The sequence below is a fragment of the Biomphalaria glabrata genome, chromosome 9 (assembly GCF_947242115.1).
Source record: "Biomphalaria glabrata chromosome 9, xgBioGlab47.1, whole genome shotgun sequence".
In the NCBI taxonomy this organism is placed as follows: domain Eukaryota; kingdom Metazoa; phylum Mollusca; class Gastropoda; family Planorbidae; genus Biomphalaria; species Biomphalaria glabrata.
In genome coordinates, this window is record NC_074719.1 from 33,052,298 (window position 1) to 33,080,250 (window position 27,953).

General features: G+C 34.3%; 1 protein-coding gene across 1 annotated transcript; it reads right to left on the reverse strand.

The window, feature by feature from the left end:
- On the reverse strand, positions 1–27,937 carry LOC129928040 (uncharacterized). The gene is made up of 4 exons (XM_056039998.1): positions 27,775–27,937; positions 3,087–3,158; positions 2,804–2,911; positions 1–1,507 (listed from the first exon to the last, which is right to left on the reverse strand). The coding sequence occupies exons 2-4, from the start codon at positions 3,100–3,102 to the stop codon at positions 780–782; spliced, it is 852 nt and encodes a 283-aa protein (XP_055895973.1). The 5' UTR covers positions 3,103–3,158; positions 27,775–27,937; the 3' UTR covers positions 1–779.
- Positions 27,938–27,953: the final 16 nt, after the last annotated feature.

Genomic DNA, 27,953 nt, shown 5'->3' on the forward strand with positions numbered 1-27,953 from the left:
ATTACTTTCTCACTTTTCAAATCTCTACAGATAGAAGTTAGTTTTAAAAAAATGTTAATGAATTTGAAAAAAATTTGCAAGTTAAACAGGTGGTCTACTAAAAACCAGAAAACATGGCAAGGGGTCTTCGAGACAAAAAAGTTTGGGAACCACTGCTATAGAATAACATGAAAATAAGATTTTATTATGAAAACATTCTTATTGTTTAAATAACAATATACTGTTTATTTACAAACCTTCATAAGGTTTCAATATGTGGGATAGCGAAAGCAATATTATGTTAAAGAAAATACATATCAAACATTTTATATATTTACTTACATTCTTACACAAATATTGCTAAAAAAAAAAACTGCAATAAAAAAACAACAACAATAATGTGGCAAAATAAAAAAGAATGCACAAGCACACTCACAAGATGAATACTAAAAAAAAATCAAGCATAATAGAACGATTCTTAAAATTTTCATTGAACAAATGTATTTCGGATTTCGATGTTATTAATGGAAAACGCTGTGTCTTAACAGATGATTACAAAGTAGTAAGGTAGCATGTGCTACATGAAGGGAATACAAAAGTAGATAAGAATTAAAAAAAAGCGTAGAGTGAAAATAAAACATTGGCGTTTTAACTAATTTTATAATACTAACACAACTTTTTAATCACTTATAAATTATTAAGGCTAATACTTGACTGGATTTTGCTTTTGAAATAAAGCCACTTTTGTAAGCTATCAAGATTCCTATTCCACAATTTAGGACTCTAAGGGGTATAGCATCCTACAAGGTATATAGATATGACCCAGTACTTCCTGGACATGTGTCTATTATGTAAGTTAAAGCACTATAATTTTTAGAGACTTTTATTCTTTTACCTGTCTTACCAATAGACACTTTCTTGGAGGCACCATGAGGATGAGATACCATGATGACTAGTTTTTCTTTTTTTTTTGGATTCCAAAATTTATCAAACGTTTTTTCATAGAGAACAATGAAGTTATCAACCAATTGATTCAGCCGATTGGCTAATTCTTCATCACAAGTAACACAAATGAGTCTACAGTTCTCACTATTTAGTGAGAACTTTACGACCGTGAAACCTTCAACGCTGACCAAAGAGCTGTTTTCAGTGTCGTAAAAAAGTCTACACTTAGAGTTTCTAGCCTCAGTAATATTTTTCACTACATATGTCGATGTCTGGACCTCTATCTCCCACCAAGTTTGTCTGGGGTTTCTTGAGCTCCTACAATCTGAACAAGGGCATGTACAATTGGAGTTATCTTTCGTGACACAAAAAATTTTACCAGTTCCGGTTTTGACTCTTCCTAAAACCGAAACATTGATTTTGACTGTGACATCACCTAAACTTTTGACTGTGTCTACTAGGTCTTGATCTTGGTACTTGACAGGAAAATGTGATGCCTTCAGTTCTGTAATAGGAATGAAGTTTCTATGACCTGGATTTGTCGTACACGTTTCTTCTGAGCTTTCAAAATCTACTTCAACTTCTGGAATACAAATACTTAGAGTTATATTTATTATATTCTAAATGACACAAATTTTAAAAGATAAACAATTTAATCCGGGTTTAACAAGCATCTTCAATAAGAGCTATACTTTTAGTCTCCTCGGTCATTTACTATTCGGCAAACGGACATCTCTTTTTTTTTTTTCTTCTTTTGATGACAGACACACTAAAGGTTTATTTAAACCAGCCCATGATAGACACACTAAAGGCTTATTTAAACCAGCCTATGATAGACACACTAAAGGCTTATTTAAACCAGCCCATGATAGACACACATATTTTTTTATAAACAAAGTAGCATCTATCTATCTATATATATATATAATTTTCTTCTTAGCTTAACAGTTTGAACAAGCAAGAAGTAAAGGAAAGATCACTCTCTTATTTCTGCGGATAATCACCCCACGAACAAAACAAGAGGGGGAGGGGAGAACAAATGGTATTCACATGTCGCTACGGATGGCTGCCTGGTCGTGCAGTTTTTTATCTTTTTTTTTATCTTTTATTCCCCCAAAAATATATTTTTTTCCTTTTATTTTTTACTACTTTTTATTTAATTTAATCAATAAATTTATTTTCACCAGCTCAGGTACAATACGACCTTGATCAGTTTTAAAGTCCAAACTTACTTTATTACTTATATTAGAAATAATAAAAAGAAATAATTAAACGGATGCGTAATCATTACTTGTATCATAAGCAATATACGCTGAGTTGAGTTTTTAAATGTTAATGACTCATTCTAAACATGTTCACATACATTTCTCCTTGATTCAGTTATCTTGAGAAATAATGAAGTCACTCTGTTTTCTTGTTAATAATAATGTGATTAAAAATATAATACATTTTTTGCAGTAACAAACTTGATCAATATGAATCAAAACAAGAAAATACATTTTTAAAAAAGACAATACATCCATTATTAAACTTAAAATATAATAAGATAATTTAAAAAAATAATTTCAGACATATTTGGGTATCGAACCTGTGACACCGTAAGCTTCTATAAAGGACGATGCTACTGATTCGACCAGCGAGCAATAGGTATGATAGGATTACTTATTGGTATGTTCATTACAGGTGCGGACTCTGTGTCAAAATCGGCCCAGGCATTTTTATACAATCCGGCCCACAAATTGTATGCCATATGATAAGAATCTAGGCTGGTTCTTGGCTGGTTTCAGGTTCCATGAAGTTCTGACTTGAATAGAGGTATTGTGAAAAATGATATAAATTTAGAACATAAAAGGTTAAGCTAATTATAAATTCCACATACTTAGACTTTTCCTAAAGGCTTCGAGTTCAGAATCGTAGCAACCGAGGCATCTTTGGATAAGGATTTCAACAGCACTTGTAAAAAAGTTGAGCCACTTCTTTAAAAAATCTTGCAAAAAAGAAAAAACAAGAAATTCATTTTTTAACGTATTGCAGGGCTTACATAAAACTTAATATGAGACGATAGATATGTTAGATATGTCTAGATCTATTTTGTTAATGTTTTAATGCACGTGTGCAATAGAAAACACAATCTATTTATAGGCTATAACACGAAAGCTTACCGAGCAGAAATGACATTTCTTTATATGGATACAGACGACTACAAAACAATTTGAGATTGTCTTAGTCAGTGCCTGTAACACAATGGGTTTAAAAAAAAAACAAAAACATTAAAGGATTTTTACCTAGGAAAAAGTAAAGAAAGTTTAAATTAGATGCTGTATAAAGAAATGTCTAAAAACACAAATAAATTACTTACAATTAAGTAAAGATTACAAAATCACAGCACCCACCGAATCAAACCCATCACAAAGAATATTTTAGCTCTGGTTTTGTTTTGATTGTCTAAATTAATATCTGGCTATCTGCAAATACTAAACAACAAGGTACAATTATTTTTTGAGCCAGAATTTTTAAATTTTATCATCACAAAGGAGATTCAGGATACCGATTACTTCTTAAACCGGCCCTGTGTCACCAGCTAAGCCTTCAATCGCCTACAACAGGGGAAATTACTTTTGACACTGGTTTCTGAAGTTCAGTCTGTTGTTATCGAGGCTATTGAAATGGTGGCCAATCCTAGTCAAACTACCTAATGCTGTTGACGTTTGGTCGAACGGGGTAAGTCGGCAGACAGGGTTCGCAACGGAAACCACTTTGACCAACGAACGATAGTCCAAAGCGCTAGGAACGATAGTCCAAATCGCTAGGAACGACAAAGCGCTAGGAACAATAGTCCAAATCGTTAGGAACGATTAGACCAAACGGAAAGCGAAGCAAGACTCACGTGGCAGTGTGTAAATGGTGCGAGAGATGCCCGGGAAATGTACTAACAGATATCACTATAGGATTTGTTGGTTTTTTTGTGTCTGTTTGGTTATTGTCACAGCATTGTTATAATTATGGTTATTTCTCTGACACCCAATCTCGGATAAAGTTAAAATTCTAAAAAAAGTTTTATTGTACCTAACAAGCCTTGAATGAATCAAAACATTAACCAATTAGTTCATAAATTATTCGTAATTAATTATTTTGTTTTGTGTCGGAAAGGGGAAGGAAATTCTACTGGGTGGTGAGGCTGTATATATAGAGTCTTTCCCTTTAGAATGTTTCTTTTCTTTTTTTCTTTCACATGGCATCCATCCTTCGTCTTTATATAATCAGTCCGCCCCAGCTAATTAATCTATATATAATGACTCTGTAACAGTGTGTGGGCCTATCAAGCTTCCTTATGTGAAGTAAAAACATCCCAAACTTGAAATGACTGCAGCAGGAGTGAACAACTGTTTTAGAACATACAATTAACATACATATGGAAAACACAACAACATCCGGACCACTATTGGCGAGGGTCATTTTTAGGACAGGTGAGGGTGGGTAATGCAAAGGTGTGTTTGCAGATCTAACACGTGGCCAGGTGCCAGGTTCAGTCAAATATTGTGAAGTTCTGTGCGATAATAAATCTTGTAAGTTTGGTTTCGCCTGAATACCACAAGAGGTGGGGGATGAAAAGACGTCGCAAATATGTTCATCAAATAGAAGAATGTGAAGGTTTTTATAAACATTTTGTTTCATTTCACAATTAGAGAGTCATAAGTAAATCTTTATTTAGGCCTCTCGCCATTACTCTCGAGTTTGTTTTTTCTTGACAGCTTGTTCTCTTCTGAGATTTTTTAAACTGGAGATAAAGATGGTTCGAGAGTAACCAACACTTTAAGAAGCCTGTCATTGTTCCAGTCAAGTCAATGTCATCAAGACCAAGTCAGCTTATTTCATGTTTTAAACATTTGTGTCGCAGTTGTACGACGGTGGTGGGTAAATAGAGAAGCTGCCATTAACGATTGGCTGACCTTGTATGCCTAAAACTTGTTTGACCAAGGATCATTATGAATGGCTGAATTGTATTCCAGGTACAGGGGCTAGAAAAAATAAAAGATTGGTGTTCGCCTAAAACCACATTGTGTTTGGAAAAGAACAATACTGTCACTAGAAGATAGCCACTAGCGATTGGCTGACCTTGTGCATGGAGGCCTACAACTTTTTTTTTGACCAAAGCGTTGTTGACTTGTTGAATGGTATTCCGGATAGGGGCTCATTCAAGGGGAAGGGGAGGGAGAAATACAAGCAGATTGTTGTTGGGGAAGGGATGAGACCAACGGCCTTGATATGACGTCATGTATTTTAAAAACAAATGGCGAAGAGTTTAAAGAAGAAAATGGCCCTAACGAAAACATTTAAAAATTAAATATTTTATTTTTTAAAGTACAATTGTTTTAACGTGAAAATGGACTTTGTTGTTGTGCTTTCAAGCTATTTACGTCCATCTTTTCTTATTTTTAAAAAATTATATTAATAAATTAGTAAGATCCCAAAACAACATTTCAATGTATACGAAATTTGTTTAAATTCATAATACTTTTAAAATTCACGCATTCGCTTTAACTATAAAAAATTTTGTTTAATTGTTTCTAATACACTATATCAGTGAAACGAAAATTAGGACCCGCGGCTATATATGGCTAGTTACTATATATATTATAAATATAGAATACAAGGCACATTTGAATTTATTGTCAAATAGAAATAGCTAAAGAGTCAGTAAATCTAATCATCTCTTCTTTTTCCGACGTCTAACCAATTATGATTTTTAAAAAATATCAAGTAGAAGTAACATTCTTTGAAACTTCGATGAGAAGTTTTACGGTTAAATGTTATGATATATATATATATATATATTGCACTAGGGATTTGTCCTAACATTTAAATTTATAAATGTGCTTTATCTTTGTCTTTTTTTGATATGTTGTAAAGACAATTCTTCCATTATGAAGCATATGACTTTTAAAAAAAAATCGATATTTTTACTCTTAATAACAATAAGGTTTAAAAAAAGAAACATTTTACACCATTCCATATTCCCACCACTTATATACTTTAAGATAAAATTCAATTCGTTTTTTTAAATTACACTTTGAAAAATTACAACAATTGAACCTGAGTTTTCCCTGCGTTACTAACCGTGTGCAGTGCTGTGTACCCACATAGATTTTTGTTTATTGCCATAAATAATGCTAGAACTAAATCTTTAAAAAACAAATTTGGCTCACCTTTTATAGGTCAAAGATCTAGTCTATATATATATATATTGAGTAAAATTCGTGTCTATATACAAGACAATATGTTCACATTAAAGTCTGCAGCCGGTAATAATCAAAGCAATGAAACATTTCTACTTTATTCTGGTGGTTTTGTTCTGAACTACTATAATACTAATGCGCATGCCCCCAAAAAAATCTGACCCATTTATTGTTTCGTTTTTTTTAATGATCACCGGAAGTGGACCTTAATGTTACGTGTTGTGTGCCTGTGTGTTTTGTTGTTGTTTTTATCCCTACAGAAGCTGAACAATGCGATATTTCAAAATCCTGATGAATAGGGAACTTGCTGATTTGACTTATAAATGGAATCAGAAACACGTGTATTATATAGCGATTCAATTAAGTTAATGTAAATTTAAAGGGGTAGTAAAAATACAAAAATAAAAAAGAGTCTCACTTCAGACCTTGAAATTTATTGGGCAGATGGTGTATCGGCTTGTATGGCCACCTGTTAACGAGTAGACCATATTGAAAGAGAAAAAATGTGCGCGGACGCTATTACACTTCAGTGTAAATAAAATTATGCACAATATATTTTAATTTTTAGCGGCCCCCAAAATTGGAAAAGACGTTATTAGTTTTGTGTGGTTTGTCTGTCCGTCCGTCCTGTTTAGATCTCAGAAACTAGAAGAGAAAATGAAAATCAAACATCATGTTATTTTAGATCATTCAAAGTTCTAATTCAACGGCTACTTCTTTTCCGAAAGTGAATCATTTTATTTTAAAAATAATCTATGCTAGTAGATTTTTAAAAAAAAAAAAGAAAAGAAAAACAACAACAAAAAAAAAAAAAACACCACTTTTAAATGAAAAACTTCAGGGGAGTTTTTTTAAAAAGGTTACAGACTTCTTCATTAATAACTCAAGCTTTATTCATAAATTCGCGCATTGGTACAAAACATTTTCATCGGAGGTCACAATGGAAAAAGCAGTGCTTTTTTGTGACGTTTCGCATCGGTACGGCGTACCCTTTTCAATGTAGGGAAAATTATTACTTTTCTTGCATTTTAATGTTCATTATTAATTTACTAGTACTTAAAAGTTTAGTTTCTCTTTATTATACGTAACATTTTATTAATTTTGAATGTATGGATAAGGTTATTAATTATTATTTTAAAAAATATATTTTAAAAAAATTAGTGTACGCTAAATGAATATATGGAGGCGCTGTAGTTGAGTGGTAAAGCGTTTGGCTTCCGAAATGGGGGTCCTAGGTTCGAATCCTGGTGAAGACTGGAATAATTACATCCAGGATCTGCAGGGAGCCTTTGAGTCCAGCCAGCTCAAATAAGTAAATAACATTAGTTGGGGAAAAAGTAAAGGTGGTTGGTAGTTATGGTGACTACGTGACACTCTCGTTCACCGTGGGCCATAGAAACCATTACATCCTCTGCCCCATAGATCACTAGGTGTGAATAGAGAACTTTTCTTAATGAATATAAATACAGAACAACAACTTGTAGTTGAAAAACTAGCTGACTTATGTTTGAGAACAATTCATTTTGAAAAATTTAAGCTTCGAAAGTGAAAAATTAATTTAATTATTATTTTAGTGCCCAGAGAGTTTTAATTTTTATTACTTTCAACGATCAAAACAAGACTATGGCTTGAATATTCCTGATCCATTGGTGAGGGAAGGTGGGGGGGGGGGGGGGCGCAAAAACACGAACACACAAATTCTTTTTGTAATCTTGTTAATCTAATAGTCTATTGGAAATGACAGAATCATATGAGCGTAATCCAAAATGATACTTCGTATTTTAGACGATCTTTAACATGCTTTTCTCTTTTCCAAACCTTTGAAACGAATAGGCCTACTAGAGTTTACCTTTCAGATCTTTCGATCTATCGGGCAGATGATGTTAAGGTCATCTGTTTCTATTGCCAGCGGTTAACGAGAAGGGTGTTATGTGGCCAGAGCAACGACCAACCGCCTTTATTCCTCAACTAAAGTCAGGTACCCGTTTGTGTTGGGTGGACTCAGGGGCGCAATAAAAATTTCAAAATTCAAAATCGCAGTCTTCAACAAGATTCGAATTAAGGACCCCGGTTTCGGAAGCCGAGCGCTTAACCACTCAGCCACCGTGCAAATGCAAGATGACTCGATTTGTCTAAAAATATCCGAGCCTCCCAAATGACAATTCATCTTTGGCAAACGTAATCGGTCGAAAACAAATATTTCCATGTTTCCAATAGCCTATTATCTACTTCATGAGAATACAATGATAATTTCTTTATAATAACAATTTGCGCATGCTTGCGGACGAAATTTCAAACTTTTCAAATCCGCCGGACTTACTGTTTATACTTAATAAAGAGTCTATTCCCACTCCAAGTGGAAGATGTTACTAAGAAAACGTTGATTGAACTCATCAATAGTGATGTAGCAACAAATGATTTCAATGTCAGGTACACGATTCTGGACCTAGTTCAGACCTATCCCGTTGTGTCTGTCTTGCGAAACAAAGTTTTCCAGCATTTCAGTTTTCAAAGAAGTCGACTAGATGAAAAAGATGACATTCGTTGTTATCATGCAAAGACTGCCTAGAGAATTCCAGTGCTTATGAAACACAACAAGCTCAACCTTCGCATCAACGTTGTCTTGTGGGTAATCACAAGAATATTACAGCAGTGCAGTTTAATATCATTCTATCCTACATGTTTGTTACTGTTAATAGTGAATAGTTGTAAAAATAGTGTATTTTTGATTTTGATTGAATTAGATTATAGCTTTCAGAAAAGAAAAAGTAGCCGTTGTATCAGATTTGAATGATCTAAAATATCATGATGTCCGATTTTCATTTTCTCTTCTTGTTTCTGAGATATAACGGGACAGACGGACAGACAGGCCACACAAAACTAATAGCATATTTTCCCCTTTCGGGGGCGCTAAAATTGACAAGCAATTTTTTTAGTGGCAGGGGGAGGAGGAATTAATTATTTATTTCGGAAATAGGGAAAGTTTTGACTTGACTAGTGTTTAGATAGAACGAAATATCCACCGACGTCTACAGACTACTTCCTTAGAGACAGGAAACCGTTGATGAACGTATAGAGTTGCTGACATGAACGGTTTCCTTCATTGCTATTAAACTTCTTATTCTGTATCAGCGTCAACTAACTTCTATTAATTGTTTGACTTTTCGCCGGTGTTATTGGATTACGTTGAATGTCACCTCCGTTTGGTTTATCTGCATTAGGCACCACGGAAGCGCCTATTACAGACTCCTTGGCTCAGCACTGAGAGCTTACACCACCCACCGAGCAGGCTGTGAGTTTTTATCAGGCTGTCCTAGGCTTGAGAAAACTATTATAGCACAGTGCACTGTCCTGTTGGCTCATATTTCTCACGGCTATGGCCAAATTTTGACTCACAGGGCCCCCGCTGCCTCAAAGAAGAGGAAACCGTGTCTCATATTCTTTTTGACTGCCCCAGACTTGCTGATCTCCGTCTCGACAGGTCTGGAAACCAAAACTTCTCGACCATGTGTCATGTATATACTACGCAAAACAGAAGGGTTTCTGTCCAGTGTTTTTGCTATAGAGGATTTGAGCCTCAGAAGCCCTCATTCAAATGGAGTTTGGTGATGATGATCGCACCCGAGTATTGAGCATTCTGCTATATCGCAGATTATCTGCTCTTTGATACTGCTTTAAGATGGATTCTTTAAAGTGTCAATATAAAATCAGAAACGAGGAAACTCCTGCTTCCACATTGTTATAAAATCAGCATTCACCTTGGCTGGTTTAAGTATAATCATTTAATGCCACGGGAGTTGATATATTGTATTATTCCACTAGAGACATGATATGTCAGGAAAGATGCAGGCTGACTACTCTTTACATACGCTGGTGTAGGCCTATATAATGGACGAAATGAATCTTTTAAAGAATGATACCAAAAGTTGGGGAAAAAAAACCAGTATATAGCCTCAAGACCACATAAAGTAAGCATAAAGAGGAGGAGCAGAGGCGGCTTCACAAGATGGCGAGAGGGGCAACCGCGATAGGAGATTCCCTTGTTGTAACTGTCAACTTTGGAAACTTGAACAGTTCTTCAAATCGAGGAGTAATTCCAATATTATGGAAGCCAGTTTTTTTTTACACCTTTAAATCAATTAACTTCTGCTAGGAAGCAACCTAACATGTTGTGCTTCCACTGAGATTAAGTTAATAAAGATAAGCTATTATTGTAATAAAGTTGTATAGGCTAATCTGTTGTTCATGCTTTTTTTTATAAGCTTGCAACTCAATATTCTACATTTTATTTGTGACGATTTGTTTTCATTTGCGCATAATTAATAGTTATCATTATATTAAGTAAAGGCCTTGAATATGATAAAGGTGTTTTTTTTCTTGGGGAAAAAATTTTGTCTTTCGATGTGATATATGTGAAAGTTTCTTTGAACAAGATTGAAGAGTCATGTCATCTTGGTGAATGTATTTACGACTTGTGGAGTCGCGGTCAGTGTTAGCGCTTAATAAAATATCAGGATAAACACGTCCACCAGTTTACAAAAGAAGAGATATAAGAAAGTTCTCCCCATGCCATCTGAGTCCAAACGTTGTATCGACGGAGCACTGGCGGCAGCATGACTTAACTGCGTTTTCTTGGTATTTCCGTAATGAAACTGCAGATATCTCTGGCACTGAAGAAATGTGTTTCCCTTTTTCAGACCATGCGATCTAGAAAGCAGAGGATGTAAAACTCATCAGTTTCCACAATGTGAGAGACCCGATCAGTGGAGAACCCTTTTTTTTTTGGTCTAATTAAACGCAATGTGTAAAAATGATCACATTTAGATCGCATTTTCTCTCCACTGGTTTACTAGAATAGATGTAGGTAGCCCCGAATCACCCTTTTGGTAGCGTTTGTAGACTATCTGTACCGCCCTCTCACTCCTTAAGTGTAGTGGGGCCACGTTACTTTAAATTTCTGCATGGTTTCTGCACTGGGGCAAGTGATGGTTTAATATAACATCTCATCTACAGTAAACAAAATTAAAGCAAAAAAAACAGTCACAAAATTCCATCATCCCCAGCACTGGCCACGCCTATGATGTGAAGTGTGGAAAAAGTATTTTGAACACTGGTGCTAGCTCATTGCTTATTTCTTTGAGTAATGTAGCTTGAAAGTTGTCCGGTCCAGGAGCTTTATTTTTGTACTGTGGGGAGAAAATATCATTTAAATGCTTGAACTGATTTTATTAGTTCTCTTACTTATTATGAAAAAAAAAAAATATTGTTCACATCTAGATGTCACATACAAGGGGAGCTACTTAAGTCAGTTCACATTGGGATGAATTGTTTCCCTTAAAATAGTAGACATTTAACAAAAACTAAGGAAAGACAATAATCCTTAAAACATAGTTCAGTTCCCTCCCTTCTGTTTCCTTATACATTTCTTTAGCATAGCTTCTATGTTCTCGTTTAGTCTATATATTTTAAATATAAATTGAAATGCTAATCATGAATAATTTAGTCGTATATTTGGTACTGATACATTAAAATATTTCATACTCAGCTTTGAGTAACAGAAAAAGTGACACAGTTACAGTTACATTCTGAGACAACAAATGACTAGATCTACAAAGCCTGGCTGTGGATGTGGAGGCTGCCTAATAAAGAGACATCCAGTTCATCTATTTTACAATGTAATGCATAATTGCTTCTACGGATTTGTTTTTAACCTTTAAAAGACTCAATTTAATATTAAACGTTGGTGGTCGACACTTGTGGAAAATTTTCTTTAAGGATATGAGGATAGTTGCACATAGAAATTAATGGATTTATCTTCTCGAGTAAAATTTATAGAAATATTCGAATATCTGTTCCAAATAAAGATTTTCTAGTTCTCTATAGTCAAATTTAAATGTAATTCTTTTTAAATTTTGAAAAATTATAACAGTCAACTAGTTTGTTTTCCAGTTTGGCCAACGAGTTATCTATAATTCTTTTTGAGATCCATTTCCACCTAGGATTTTGAGCGCAGCCCACACGGAGGGTTTTAGTTTCTACATAGAGTTGAATAGAGGTATTGTAAAAAAAATAATAATAATAAAATATTGCAAAGAAAAGTAAAGTACCCCTTTCAGACCTACTGGTCTATGGGGCAGATGATGTAAAGGTCATCTGTTTCTGTGGCCTTCTGTAAACGAGGGTGTCATGTGGCCTGCACAACGATCAACCGCCTTTACTTTTCCATAACTAATGTCAGGTACCCATTAGAGCTGTGTGGACTCAGAGGCGCCCGAAGATCCCGAAATAAAAATCCCAGTCTTCACCAGGATTCGAACCTGGGACCCCCGGTTCAGAACCCAAGCGCTTTACCGCTCAGCCACCGCGACTCCTATAGAACAATGTAAGCGAAATAAAACTCAGTTCAAAACTACAGCCCACGATCTTCTGTATTCAACTAACACTTGACCAATGGAATTTCATCAGCCGATCACCCCTATTTAAAAACCTAATGGTCTTACCCTTGATTACATCAGATTCTATTCAGAGAATACGAGCACACTCCATTACACTAGTAATACATAGATTTACGTTAAAGAATATTAAGCCTTTAGTTAAGGTAATAACAGACGAACAGAAATGGAGAAAATAACAGAACATAAGTTTAAAGAAATTATACAAATACTTTATTTCAACTAAGCTTGTTTTTGTGAATTTGGCAGAAAAAATTGAAGTATAACATTTCTGTAACTTGGACTAAAGGGGACATATATAAATATACTGAAGGCACCATACATTATAGTGGTAAATTTGTGTATATATGCTAGGTACAAATAGAATCTGCCAAATTCATTCAAGGCGCATACCCAACAATACAGAATTCGTGGGGTTGCTGACACCATGTAAAGACAGGCCAGAAAAAATATCATCTTGACCACGCGTCTTTCTTTGTTGGACAAAACAGCCACCTGAGTGTGTTCTGTCTTCATGTTATAGCTTGCGTTATGCCGGACCCTGGAAGATTGTTTCAGTCCTCGGTACATGATGATGGCGCAGACAAAAACACAGATCAGACAAATGGCGGCCAAAGATGTACAAAAGAGGAATTCGTTGAACTGCTGCAGCTGATTATTAATGCTTGAAAATTGGATCATGAAAATTGTGGAATTGGTTTCGCTTTGACGAAACTTGTGTAGCTCAAGCGTTGCTATAAGTGGAATGTAGTTAGTTAGAATGAACAAAAAGATGATCAGAATGATCCCTCTTGTGTGTAGAGCAATAAAGGAGGATTTGAAATGCAGAGGTCGCGCGACGCAGGTGCAGCGTTCTATGGCAATGAACACGGTCAAGGCTGTTGAGAGGTCAACAAATAATGATTCAAACCAGACGAAGACAGTGAAGAAGAAGTCGCCGTCAATCCGTCTGGACATAATGTAAATATCTCTTACAAATCCTCCTGTCGCAAGTGTTGTAAACATGGCCCCCATGAGGTCACTGCCAGACAGACAGAACAATGTAAAGTTGATCCTTTTCTTGACCCCTTGCTTAATAAACACAATAACGTTAACTGTGTTGGTCATAAAGCTCCAAACATTCAGACAGTTGGTCACAACTAAACTGAACCAAAAGTCGAAAAAATTGTATTCTTCAGTGAATAATTCGACCAAGGAAGATGATTCCGTTACATTTAAATGTTGGCTTAGATTTACTTTTCCCATAGTTAAACAAACAAAGATGGCGATGTTCTCTTCACATTAACTCATTCTCGTCTGTTTAAGTGAAGATTTTTGATCACATTTGGTTTGGTTTCAATTATACATCTCTGTGCTTTTAAAAGGGAAAATACTTTCAGTTATTTATGAAGCATTTTTTAGAAGCTGAGATCAAATGTATCTAAGAATCACATTTGAAAGTTAAAGATAATTATAAGTTAGGATATATTTGTGTGCATTGCTCTATAGTTTATGTCAGTATTTACCAAAAACTTTTGACATACGTGACCGCCATCTCTAATTTTCGTACCCCCCAAAAAATGGATTAAATTTGTATCAAAAAACGTATTTGAACTCACTCCGTCTGGTTAGAGTCTTGTACTCTTTTTTCTCCAGCTTCCCATTCTCGGATCAAGATGAAATGTTTCCACAATCATTTTCACTGACAATTTAAATTCATACTTAAATGAAGAGACTATTTAAAAATGGTCACTAATATAAGGAGATGTTTTTTTTTATACTTTCTTTTATATCTTGAATGTTCAGTGTCAAAACAATATTAAAAAAAGAAGCAAAATGCTAACAAGGTTACAAAGACAGTGTAGAAATACAAACTCGAAATGGGTCCTTAAAAAGCTCCACTCAGACAGGTAAAATGTCAGGTTTCAATATTTTCATTAAGAATATCAGAAACAAATAACTACAAACTATCAACAACTACAAAAAGATAACAAGATTACAAAGAGAGTTTGTAACTCAGAGGCGGCCCCCGTTGGAGACGGATCACTGTCGGATCCGCATATTCGCAGATCGACTGAGGATGGCATCGAGCAGGGTATGAAACCGAGACCGTAGAGATAATCAGTTCTGCGCGCTAACCGCACGACCAGGCATTGCTCTTAATCTAATGACAAACTGGTTACAAACTAATAGCCTACTATTGATAATATACCTACACATTAAGGAATGACAACTACCGGATATGTACAATATGTCAGAAGAGCGATTATAGATAATCTTTTGGTATTGAGCATTTTCATTTAGGCCTAAATGGAACTAGAATGAGGATGTAGATCTACCTAAATTAAACTTCTAATTTAGCACTTTCAATATCTATATCTACTAGATCTAGATCTAAAATATATATTTGGGATAATGTTGATGTAATTTAGATAAGATTTATATAAAAAAAAAACACTAGATAATCACTTAATAGACTAATTGCAAATCTAAATATTAAAATAGTAGATTAGTTTTAGTATTTTATAATATTGCAATATTGACATATTGACAATCTAGACTTAAGAAAAAAAATCTACACTTTAAGCCTAGAAATTAAAATTATAGATCTTGATCTAGTCTAAACCATGGCTGTCTGGTAGTGCGGTTTGCGCGCTGGACTGTCGTTTGGATTCATCGATGGTCCCAGGTTCCAACCCTGCCCGCTCCCATTCCCCGTCGTCCTACGGGAGGTTTGGACTACAACTCTGAAGGAACATCCGAAACATGTAAAACAACAAACATTCTAAACTAGACCAAGAAATTCTAGATCTAGATTCTATAATGATTTTAATTAGAACTTAAATCTAAATCTAGTTTTAAAAATCTAGCTCTAGTGTAAGAAAAAAAAATAGATCTAGTGTAAAAAATCTAGCTCTAGTGTAAAAAAAATCTAGATCTAGTGTAAAAAATCTAGATTAGATCTAAATCTATTATGTCTTTTAAAATGCGAGTCACATTACGAGGTTTAATAAACATTACTATACCGAGTTGTTTTAGCATTTAAAGAATTTATTCCATATGACGTCAAAGGAAAAAAATCCACTACGTCACACGGCCTAGTTAGACTAAAACATATCATCTATACGAGCAGCTTGTTGAGTGTTCATAGACATTGGTGCACCGAGTGAGATCTTTTAACATTTCATTTAAAGAATTAACTCCATATGACGTCAAAGGAAAAAAATTCCATTACGTCACACGGCCTAGTTAGACTAAAAATGTCTTCTATACGAGCAGCTTCTCGAGGGTTCATAGACATTGGTGCACCGAGTGAAATCTTTTAGCATTTCATTTAAAGAATTAACTCCATATGACGTCAAAGGAAAAATATTTCATTACGTCACACATCCTAGTTAGACTAAAAAATGTCATCTATACGAGCAGCTTCTCGAGGGTTCATAGACATTGGTGCACCTAGTTTGTTCTTTTAGCATTTCATTTGATGGGCTAGTTAGATTTAATATATATATATATAAAAGGATTAAAGACGCTTTTTTTTTCTGTTTTGTCTGTCAGTTTGTCTGTCCATTATGTTAATAGCGAGAAAAAAAGACTAATAAAAGCTATTGAACATCTGATTAAAATTAATTTCCCTTCCGAAACATCGCATTAGTTTTAAGTTTCTATTCTAGATTGTTCCGGATGTTTATATATTTATAGTGAGAAAAAAATAAGAATTAATCAAATGCCGTTAATTAAATTTCTGGGATGGTCTGTTATGAAAACTAGATGTACCATACCCTTATGGAGATTTTCAAACCATACTTTGGTGTTAGGAAGTTGTTTTCCTTAAAAATCAGAGCATAATATTAACGATAATTAGATTTTTTAACGTTTTAGATAGAAAGTTAAATGTAGTGTAAGAGAGAAGTGCGATTTTACATAAATAGAGTTAAACTATTTTTCATAAAAAATCCGGAACTACCAATTTTCGTAAATGAGAAAATTATTTGTTTTATTTATTAGAAGAGGAATTTCAAATATTTATTAGCGTTATTAGATTTTTCATATAAAATTCAGATCATTTTTGGCGACGATTTGTAAGAAAATTAAGGTAATGTAGGTCGATTTATTTTTCGAAACAAAATCCGGAACATTCTTTACCGATTAAACAACTTTTATTATGTTTCGGCAAGAAAATTAACTGTAAAATAAGTCTAAAAATTGATTTTCAATAATCGTTTCTAGTAAATTACTTTCTTATTTTAAAATCCTGAATAACCTATTGTCGATATTTTTGAAAAAAATTTAAATATTTGACATAAATTTGTTTTTTCTAAAACAATATCCGGAACAACTTTATAGTTAATGAAATATAAATCAGTATAGATATTTTTATTTAGCATTTATATGCTATTTACATTAAAAAACCGGAACAATATATTAAAGATCATGTGTTTCTTGCAACGTTTAAGCATGGAAATAAAATCTACTATAACTTAGAAGAGCAAACAAATATTCATTGGCATTGATTTGTTTTTTCACAAAACATCCGGAACAATCTATTATAGATACTTTAAACTATTGCAATATTTCTGAATGAAAAATTAAAGGTTAAATCAGACTTACAATAGCCTCTAGTGTTATTTGTTAATCTAATCGTGACGGACAGACCGACCAACAGACAAAACGCACAAAAATAAGCTTCTTTTATTCGGATGGGGGCACTAAACAAAAAAAAATAATAAAATCTGATTTTTTTAAAAAAGTTTAAGGAATTGGTGTAGCATTTGGTAAAGTTGTGACGTTACGCTACTGCACGAAAGTCGCTGCTTAAAAAGTCCATTTTAAAAAATGTGTGTGATATTTACATACAAAGTGCATTATTAGCCTTTATAAACAAACAGAGATGTTTTCTTTTAATTTTAGCAGCTAGTTAACCAGAAAAAAACATCTTTAACTATTATTTATATTTGTTGTGAACATTTCCTGTACATTTTATAAATATATTTGACTTAGTGATACTGAAAATACACGATGGATATTCATCTTTGTTAGCTTGTAACATTACCTCCCTTACATTTACGTAATTGTTTTAGAATAGGTGTATTTTTATGAAAAAATCGCTTGCATAATTAATTTTATAAATTAAACGGTTTGCTTTTAGAAAACCAAAAGTAGCCTTTGCACCTAAACTTTTCAAGCCGGATTTAATAATGAAATAATATTTTTCATATCTCTTCTAGTTTTCGAGATCTGAGTGTGACAGACGGACAGACGGGTAGACGGACAGACGGACATTTTGCACAAACCTAATAGCGGCTTTTTCCCCTTACGGGGGCCGCTAAAAATTAAGAGACTTGCTCGTGTCGAGAGTGTCAGCGATACAGTTGTATTGATTTACGGATGGCTGCCTGGTCGTGCGGTTTGCGCGCTGGACTGTCGTTCAGATTTATCGATGGTCCCTGATTCAAACCCTGCCCGCTCCCATCCCCCGTCGTCCTGTGGGAGGTTTGGACTAGGAAGTAATTGTCTTCAACTCTGAAGGAACATCCGAAAAATGTAAAACATTTTACAAACAAACATTTTACTAACAACTTGATACCACAGGATACGGAGATTTATTAATGCTATTATTATTGCATTGTTAATATTCATATGTGCTCAATGACCTGGCGGTTATGAAGATATAGTTAAATTCTTAAGTGTCACTTACAAAGACCGCATCACGAATGAAGAGATTAGAAACAGGATTAGAAACAGGATTAATACAGCAATTGGACCCCACAATGACCTGCTAACCACTGTCAACAATATGTAAACTCAAAACTCTATGGCAACATCACAAGATACTCAGCTTTCGCAAATTCCATTTTTAGCTTTCGGAAAAGAAAAAAAGGAGCCGTTGAATCAGAACTTTGAATGGTCTAAAATATCAAGATCCGCACAATTACCGTCATATCTCAAAGTACTGCAAGATTTATCCCCCTTTTCAATATAAAACAAAATTAATTAACACTAATTAATGAGCTACTTGGTAGTAATTTTTTATGCTTCATGTACTGTCTTCAACAATGAATAATTGTTGCAAGTTTAAACGATAAATAACGTGTACACGATTTGTACCAGACAGACCGAGACCACTCATTATAGCAGGCCTTATAACTGAGTTGCGACGTTACAGGTCAGTGTTCAGGCCTTCTGTAAGATATAAGTTTGTAAAAAAAACCAACACACAATTCATTATCGCCTTGGTTATTGGTACATACAAACTATAAATCTCTAGTACTGAATTACTGGACTTATTTTGTACTCTTTTGAAGTATGTCCCCAATTTTCTGGAAAAAATATATACGTTTTAGACATTAAAAGGGACGTGTCGGCGGGAATTTGATCTATGCAGAATATATTCTTTAAATGTCAAACAACACCGACTTTTGAGTTTTTGAAAATATGAAATGAAATATTAATATTAAACATTTGATTTAAAACTTATTATTGTCTAATTGCAATTTATTACCTGAATATATTAAATTGATTTTTTTTATCAGCATAGTTAATGATGTTCGACAGTTACCCGCTTGAAACACTACCTGTAACGTAGGGGTACGCGTACCAAACTTTGGGAAACACTGGTCATTACGTGATACATACAAAAGTTTACAGAGTATTATTGTTTTGTTTCAGTATTCTATTGTTGCTACTCTAATTATCGTATTATTTCTATTAAATTTGTTTGGCTAGCAATACTAGTCTACATTGCAAAGCTTATATCAACTCACACTGTCTGTCTGTGCTTTTGTCTGTCTGGCCAAAAGTTTGTTCACGTTATTTCTCCGACACCCAATCTCGGATCAAGCTGAAATTTTGCACAATTATTTCTTTTTACCTGACAACACTAGAATTAATGAAAAAAAAAATACCCAACTAGTAAATTAAATATTGGTAATAAATTACTTTGTTTGGTATCTCAAACAAAGTAAAGAAATAGTACTTTACTGTTGTGATAGTATAAGTTGAATTATTCCACTTTCCAAGGGAAAGAAATAGTACTGACTTTAGATGTGCTTAAATCTGAATTTGTCCCCTTTATACATTGAGGTATATTACAAATAAAATAACATGACTGGTGCAAAGTGACACACTTAATATAAGCTTTATTGTTGTTGTGTTTTTTTAAAGTATTCTTTTGTATTTAGTTTTTTTTTTTACTTTGGTTCAGTTTTTACATGTACACACTTCAACACCATTAGCCTGAACTATATAAAAAAAAATGTTGTATGTAACTTTATCACTTTATGTTCAAAACTTTGTAGTAACAACAACTCTATACTATTTTCTATTAAATTAAAAAGTCGGACTTAGAAATATACGTATTTTCATTTCTTTATATAAAAATAGACTTAGGCCTAACTGTAACAGAAATTTTTAAAGAAGAAAAAATTATAGATATTTTTTTGAGGCATATCCATATACAGATTGTGTGTACAACCAGATAGGAATACAATAGTTTATTGAGGGGTTATATTGTCATCTTCAAAAGTTTTGCGCACTAAGGCGGCACTTGTTTATAAAGTTGTTTTCGAATTTGGCCTTTTCTTTAATTCTCTTTATTTGTTTTTCTCTAAAGGGCCACAATGATGTTAAAACTATGATCAAGGGCCACAAGGGTGTTGTTAAAACTATGAACAATATTTTAATTTGCAATATCTTGTTTTTAAGATAGATATTACAATGTTCGCTTTTTCAATGATATCATTAGGAACAGTTAGAGATGAACGAAATTTTTTTTGTCTTTAAAAAATAACAGCAAATAATGGCTGATAGTGAGACTTGCGTTTGACTTGACAACATTTCCCACATTACATCGCTAGTGTTTTAAGTGTTGGGTAAGAGCCAGTTTCTTCTTCACAAATACAATTAAAAAGATTGATTGAAAGGTAATGTTAGCTGAACATCTTTAGAGACTTAAGTGGTTTGAAGCTTTGATAGATCAATCCTTTGTAGAGTAGCACAATGAATCATGAAGTAGTTTCAACTTCAATTTTATAGTATTATAGAAAGATGGACTCTTTGTGTTTGTATATTGTGTTGCGTTGGCGTCAATATGAAGAGAACACTAATAGTCAAAGTGCAATGTTAGTTTAAGTGGACATTTCATACCATGCTTTCTTCCTTTTAAACTTGAGAGATTGATTGAAATAAAAGTTTATCTTTATCTAAATTCTAGACGAGTGAAAGTAATATCAGTGGCGTAGCAATCATGGTGGGAAGGTGTTCTTTGTTCATGTGCCCATGACTAATAGGAGCCTTTAAGTCACATTGAAAGAAAGTGTTTTATTTAATTTTAGAAGACATACAAGATTAGAGTTTTACGATATGAACAATCTATTCTGACACTCTTGTTTGTAAAAGGTGCTGTAGACATTCAAATATCTTTTTTTCTAAATGTATTACTACACCTAGGATGGCCAGGTTTTAGTTTGTCACACTAAACCTTTGAGATTCTAAAAGAAACCCAGGCACATGGATACCTTGCTACGCCACTGAGATATGCCACTGAGCGTGTAGGACAATTTTTTTTAATATATATTTTTTTTTCATAAAAGAGGTATAATTCTGAAGTTTCCGATGTCATGTAAAGAAGACTTATTTGTCATTGGTGCATCCGTGAGTGTAGACATTGAGGAAGATGAAAAGTTGGGACAAATAGAAACACATGCCAGTCAAACATGGAAAAACGTGAAAGTGACTGAAGTCTTGTCAGACAGAGCTAAGGAAGTTACAGCATTATTGGAAGATTTTAAGAACAATTTCTACAGATCTACCAGGCAAAACAAATATCATTGAAAGTTAACATGAAAAGCACCAAATAAACTACCACAATATGCTGTACCATTGCATCTTAGAGAAGCGTTACAAAAAGAAACAGAAGTGCTGCTTACATTAGGAGTAATAGAACTAATTCATCATGTGCTGCACCAGTTGTATTAGTTAAAAATAAATGTGGCAACATTAAACTGATTATCGACTAATGAATTAAGTTACAGAATTTGACCCTTTCCCAATGCCGCAGGCGGAGGAAATACATTTTAAAAAGCTAAAATTTTCACCACGTTGGATGTTTCTAAAGGATACTGGCATGTACCTTTAAAGGAAGAGGCTAAACCATGATCTGTATTTAACACACCGTTCTGCGTATATTAGTGGAATGTGATGAGTTTCGACTTAGTAAAAGCCCCAGCCATTTTCAACAGGATGATGGCAAACATATTTGGCCACAGAAGAGACACTATTTGCTATTTAGATGATATCTGCATCTTTAGTGAGGACTGGAACGAACACTTACAGGGTCTAAGAGAGATATTTGCTATTATCAAGGAAAACAATCTGACATTAAAACCAACAAATATAAAATTTAGCATTAGCGAAATTCTTTTTTTGGGATACAAGTTTTAAAAAAAAATCAATTACACCACTGGAAGAAACAGTTTCAAACAGTGTACCAAAAACAAACAAACAAATTCAAAGACTTTTAGGTCTTTGCTATTTCTATAGAAAATTCGTCTCAAATTTTGCTGAAATGATTAAACCTCTTAATAATTTTAATTATAAAGCGCTGTTAAATAAAATGTAGGCTCAAGGCGCTGTAATAACATTACAAACAAAAACACGACAGTTAAAATGACAGTTAATCTAAAAAAGTTTTAAACAGATAGGTCTTAATTTTATTCTTAAAAGGGGTGTAGCAGCTAAGCATGTTGCCTGTGTGAGCAGGTCAGGCAGGCGCGAGTGGGAGAGACCTATTCTCTGCTGCTCAACATTAAATTATTTAACAGTAGGCAGATGTTTGCGCTACTGGGTGGGCTCAATCTGTGAACCTCGGTCTACGACCAAGGGGCTAGAGTCACCTAAGTAACCAGACAACTAACTATACTAACTTAACTAAATGAAAACAAGATAACAAACTTTAGTTTACGATAAATAAAACAAAAAGAAACTTTATTTACAAAAATAAATCAATAATAAAATATAAGATATACACTAACTTGACTAATCACTACTACTGAACCCATCAACTATACTAAAATCCTCTAAATCTACACCACTACAAACACTAACAAACTAACCAAACCAACTATCTAACTAAATCACTACAACTACTATACTAGACCTAGATCTACACAAACACACTACAATTAACTAGTCTAGATCTACAATATCCTACTACTACAACCATAACACTAACACTAAAACAATAACACCTTATTTAGTACCTTACTATTCACTAAGAACAGAAACAGACTATAAATTATAACTAAACCACTAATAAGGCAACACTACAGAAACAAAATAACACTAGCTTCCCTAGAATTAGATTTAGAATAGATGATTAGATCTACAGAAACAATAACAAAACTATCAATAGCAGAAAAAAAAATAACACTAGATTCCCTAGAATTAGAATAGATCTACAACAGCAGTTATAAGCAACAGCTATTTCAGCAGAGTAATTGCAGCAGCTAAAAGCAGTAACAATAGCAGACCGTCCCAGGTACAGGAATAAAAATATAATTAGACGACAGACCACAAAGATCTTCACTGTCACACAGACAGATATGGTACTGACCACTGGTCAAATGTACACTCAACTGTTTTAAGACAGCATGTAGTACATCCCTTTTATATTATCCCACACTAACCTATATAAATATGCGGAAGTACAATTATAAAATCTGACAATAACCTATACAAATAAAATATATACAAATAGATCTAACCTATACAACAAAAATGCATATAAAAATAGCTCTGGGAGCGCAAGCTCACACCTGTCTAAGATCAATGGGGAGTGAGTTCCAAACCTTTGGTCCGTGAACTGAAAAAGCCCGCAGACCGTAGCTTTTGAGGGAGAAACGTGGCAGCACTAAAAGCGTTGAATCCATTGAGCGTAGGGCTCTCTGGGGGACATATGGAGTAATCAGCTCGCTAAGGTGCAAGGGCGTCTCACTGTTATTTATACACTGATGACAAAGTGTGGCGACCTCTTACAAATCTTACAAAGAAAGTGAAATCGAACAATATAATTTGGTCTGAACAATGTCAAAGATCGCTAGATCAAGAGTGTTTTTTTTTTAAAGAACCAATATTAAAATTGCCAGATATCACTAAAAAGTTTATTTTGGCAACAGATATTTCAACCATAATTATAGGGTGTTGTTGGATGCAAGAATATAATACACTATGTTTTTTCATGTCAGCAGGAAACTAATCCTTGCAAATTGTTTGGTACATAACAAAGCGCAGTTTGTATCTGATGGAGGTTAAATTCCAATTATGGTTCGTTGGCATTCGTTAATTTAAATAAATTTGGTAATAATAGAATTGCTAGGTGGGCATTACAACTGGTGGACTATACATTTGAGGTAAAGACAATACCAGGAAAACAAAATGTTCCAGCAGATACATTATCACGCTGTACTTTGGCTGGAAGAAATAGAAAAGTGTAGGGAATATAAGAAATACTTTCATTCTGTTAAGAACATAATTATTTTATTGAATTCACATTTGTGAGAAAATTCTGGCACGGAGTGTAGTAGATATTTCACAGAGAATTGTTAAGAATAGAAGTTGGTTGTGAGTGTGCACAGCATTAATAAGTGAGCAGGTATGAATTCACTGAATTATGAGTGGGGAGTGGTTGTAATGAAATGTGATACATTTATATTTAGCAAATCGTTAATAGAAATATTACACAGAGATATATTTTAACAGAAGTTATCAATTGCTCATAAAAATTATTATTGTGATGGTTACTGTCACAGTTGATTAAAATAAATGTAATTCAACGTTAGAATTGCATTGATATTGAAGTGGGGGGGGACGATTTTTTTCCAAACCCTAATCCAAAAGCGTTTTCTTGCCTTCTTCACAGCAGAACCGCATTCTCCTGACAACTACAGCTAATTATTCATCCTATTCAAAAAAGACCTTTTGAATAATGTTTTACTTGAAAAATATTCTAATAGGAAGTTACATGACCTTACTACATTGTAAATACAACCGAGTTGTTCCTTTAAAATATAAGAAGCCCCACATATTTAGATTAAGTCTTTGAGTATCGCCACCGAAAAAAAAAATATTCGAAAACTATATTATAAAAAAAGCTCATTTGTAAGTGATATATTTTGTTCAATAGCAAGTTTGTAACATATTTTTTGTTTTAGAACTATAATTCAAAGCTCAAAACAAAAACAATTCGGAATTTGGAGGAGAAATTAAGTGAGCCAATTAGATTCTACTCTAAATTTTTTGCATTTTTAGGATTCAAGTATATATTGTGAGCTATAGTCTCAAAATGTTTTATACAATAGAAAAATATCAATATGAGTAAAAGATTGAAAAGGGTGACTAGAAAAATAATATTTGGGTTTCGAACTCATCTCAATTGTTACTCTTATAATACAAAATTTCGTATGAATTCTAAATGTTCCAAAAAAATTTATTTCTTAAAATAAATTGGTGTGCAATTACATAAACTCTGTCGCTATACTTGACTATTCTGTTTGAAAACATCTGGAAAGGGGAGAGGGTGGTAGAGTGAAAACGTTAATTCTCGCTCCTTTTTATAATTTCTGCTAATGATTGCACTTGGCATTAAAGAATAGGGGGTTGGGGCGACTCGATATAAGAATTTAATTTATAGCATATATAAATTATATTAGCGACATATTTTTACAATTTATTTAGTAATTTCTTAACTATAATACAAAAAGAAGAAACGTATTTCTTTGTCCGATGGGCGGAAGGCGATTGCAAGTATTTAGGCCTACTAATGATAAAATTTGAGATCAGAGACTATGTGTGTCATAATATACAAGTGGGTTAAAACATCAATATGTACCTTATATTATATAGATATTCAACTAATTTTGTTCACAAACTATGATTTCTCCAAAAATAGGACGCCCCCCCCTCATTCAGAGGGCTAGAGTGGGGGAGGGGGGCAGTAGAAGCAATCCCCCTCCCCCCACTTTACCGAATCGAATAAGATACCAGAAGGGGAGCGACATAATATTAAAAATTATATAGTAATTCAACTAATTTTTTTCACAAACTATGATTTCTAAATAAAATTAGGACCGCCTCCCCCCCCCACTCAAAGGGTTTAGATGGGAAGGGCAGTAGATGTATTCGCACCCCCCCCCCCAATCGGCTAACAGGGGGACGACATAAAATAAAGATTAGTTAAAATATCAATAACGAGTTTAATTATATTGATATTTACTTGATTCTGTTAGCTAGCTGTGAATTCTACAAATAAATTGGACCGCCCGCCCAACTCGAAAGTTTATGGCCGGGGGGAGGGGGCGGGATTGATGCTATTGCTACCTCCCCGTCCCACCAAATCGGCAAACATACTAGAGGGGGGGGGCGAAATAATCTAAAAATAGGTTGAAATATAAATAATTAGTATATATTATTAACATAACTAATAAATTCGTATACAAATTGTGTGATTTCTTGACTAAAATTCGTCTGCCCCCCTTTCGGTGAGTCCGAGTGGGGGGGGGGGGGGGCGATCGCACCTACTCCCCACCCCCAGGATCCGCCAGTGTGTGTGTGGGGGGGGAGTGTTACGAGCGCATCGTAGTGTAAATGTGGAATGGTGCGAATGCGTGCTTGAAAAGAGAGGAGAACCAAACAAAGGAGGAAGATAAACTAGATAGTGTTGGCAGTGTTAGATAGTGTTGACAGTGTTAGATAGTGTTGGCAGTGTTAGATAGTGTTGGCAGTGTTAGATAGTGTTGACAGTGTTAGATAGTGTTGGCAGTGTTAGATAGTGTTGGCAGTGTTAGATAGTGTTGACAGTGTTAGATAGTGTTGACAGTGTTAGATAGTGTTGGCAGTGTTAGATAGTGTTGGCAGTGTTAGATAGTGTTGGCAGTGTTAGATAGTGTTGGCAGTGTTAGATAGTGTTGGCAGTGTTAGATAGTGTTGGCAGTGTTAGATAGTGTTGGCAGTGTTAGATAGTGTTGGCAGTGTTAGATAGTGTTGGCAGTGTTAGATAGTGTTGGCAGTGTTAGATAGTGTTGGCAGTGTTAGATAGTGTTGGCAGTGTTAGATAGTGTTGGCAGTGTTAGATAGTGTTGGCAGTGTTAGATAGTGTTGGCAGTGTTAGATAGTGTTGGCAGTGTTAGATAGTGTTGGCAGTGTTAGATAGTGTTGGCAGTGTTAGATAGTGTTGACAGTGTTAGATAGTGTTGGCAGTGTTAGATAGTGTTGGCAGTGTTAGATAGTGTTGGCAGTGTTAGATAGTGTTGGCAGTGTTAGATAGTGTTGACAGTGTTAGATAGTGTTGGCAGTGTTAGATAGTGTTGACAGTGTTAGATAGTGTTGGCAGTGTTAGATAGTGTTGGCAGTGTTAGATAGTGTTGACAGTGTTAGATAGTGTTGGCAGTGTTAGATAGTGTTGACAGTGTTAGATAGTGTTGGCAGTGTTAGATAGTGTTGGCAGTGTTAGATAGTGTTGGCAGTGTTAGATAGTGTTGACAGTGTTAGATAGTGTTGGCAGTGTTAGATAGTGTTGGCAGTGTTAGATAGTGTTGGCAGTGTTAGATAGTGTTGGCAGTGTTAGATAGTGTTGGCAGTGTTAGATAGTGTTGGCAGTGTTAGATAGTGTTGGCAGTGTTAGATAGTGTTGGCAGTGTTCATGAAGATTAAAGTATTTATAAACTATGATTTTGTTGTTTTGGTGTATTGTTGGTGTAACAAGACGTAACAACTACATTTTGATATTTGGTGTGTACACATTGTAAAACAACTCTCTTGAACTGTATTTATAGTTATTTAACAAAATGTCAGGTTCTTTTTAATTGACTCGTGGACCATTTAGAAACACTATAACTAGAATCACTCTAGTTGTATTAATGCAGCATCTTTACTGGTTGACGTTAGCATGGGTTCGTCTATGTGTAGATAATTATTCACTTGCGGGTGTGTGGAGTTTGAACATGTAGTTTAATGAGCATATAGAATCAAGTATAATAATAATATCCAGCCATATGCCGCTGGCCATACTAATAGTTATCACAGAAAATATATATGTATGGATAGAATTACTAAAATACGCTAAGTCTCAAAATACAATATCTCATTTACTCTACTAAGCTCCAAAAGTAACTGTTAGAATAACTTACTTAATAACTGAATAGTCTCTGGTGTATGTGTCCACTCCCAGCAACAAGTGTCCAACCTTCCATGGACTGGAAACAAAGACCAACACTGACTAACACACACTCTCTGTCACATACAAGGAAAACTAAAACATTCAGTTCACATCACGTGCAGACTTTTCACCTCCAAAACCTGAGCATAG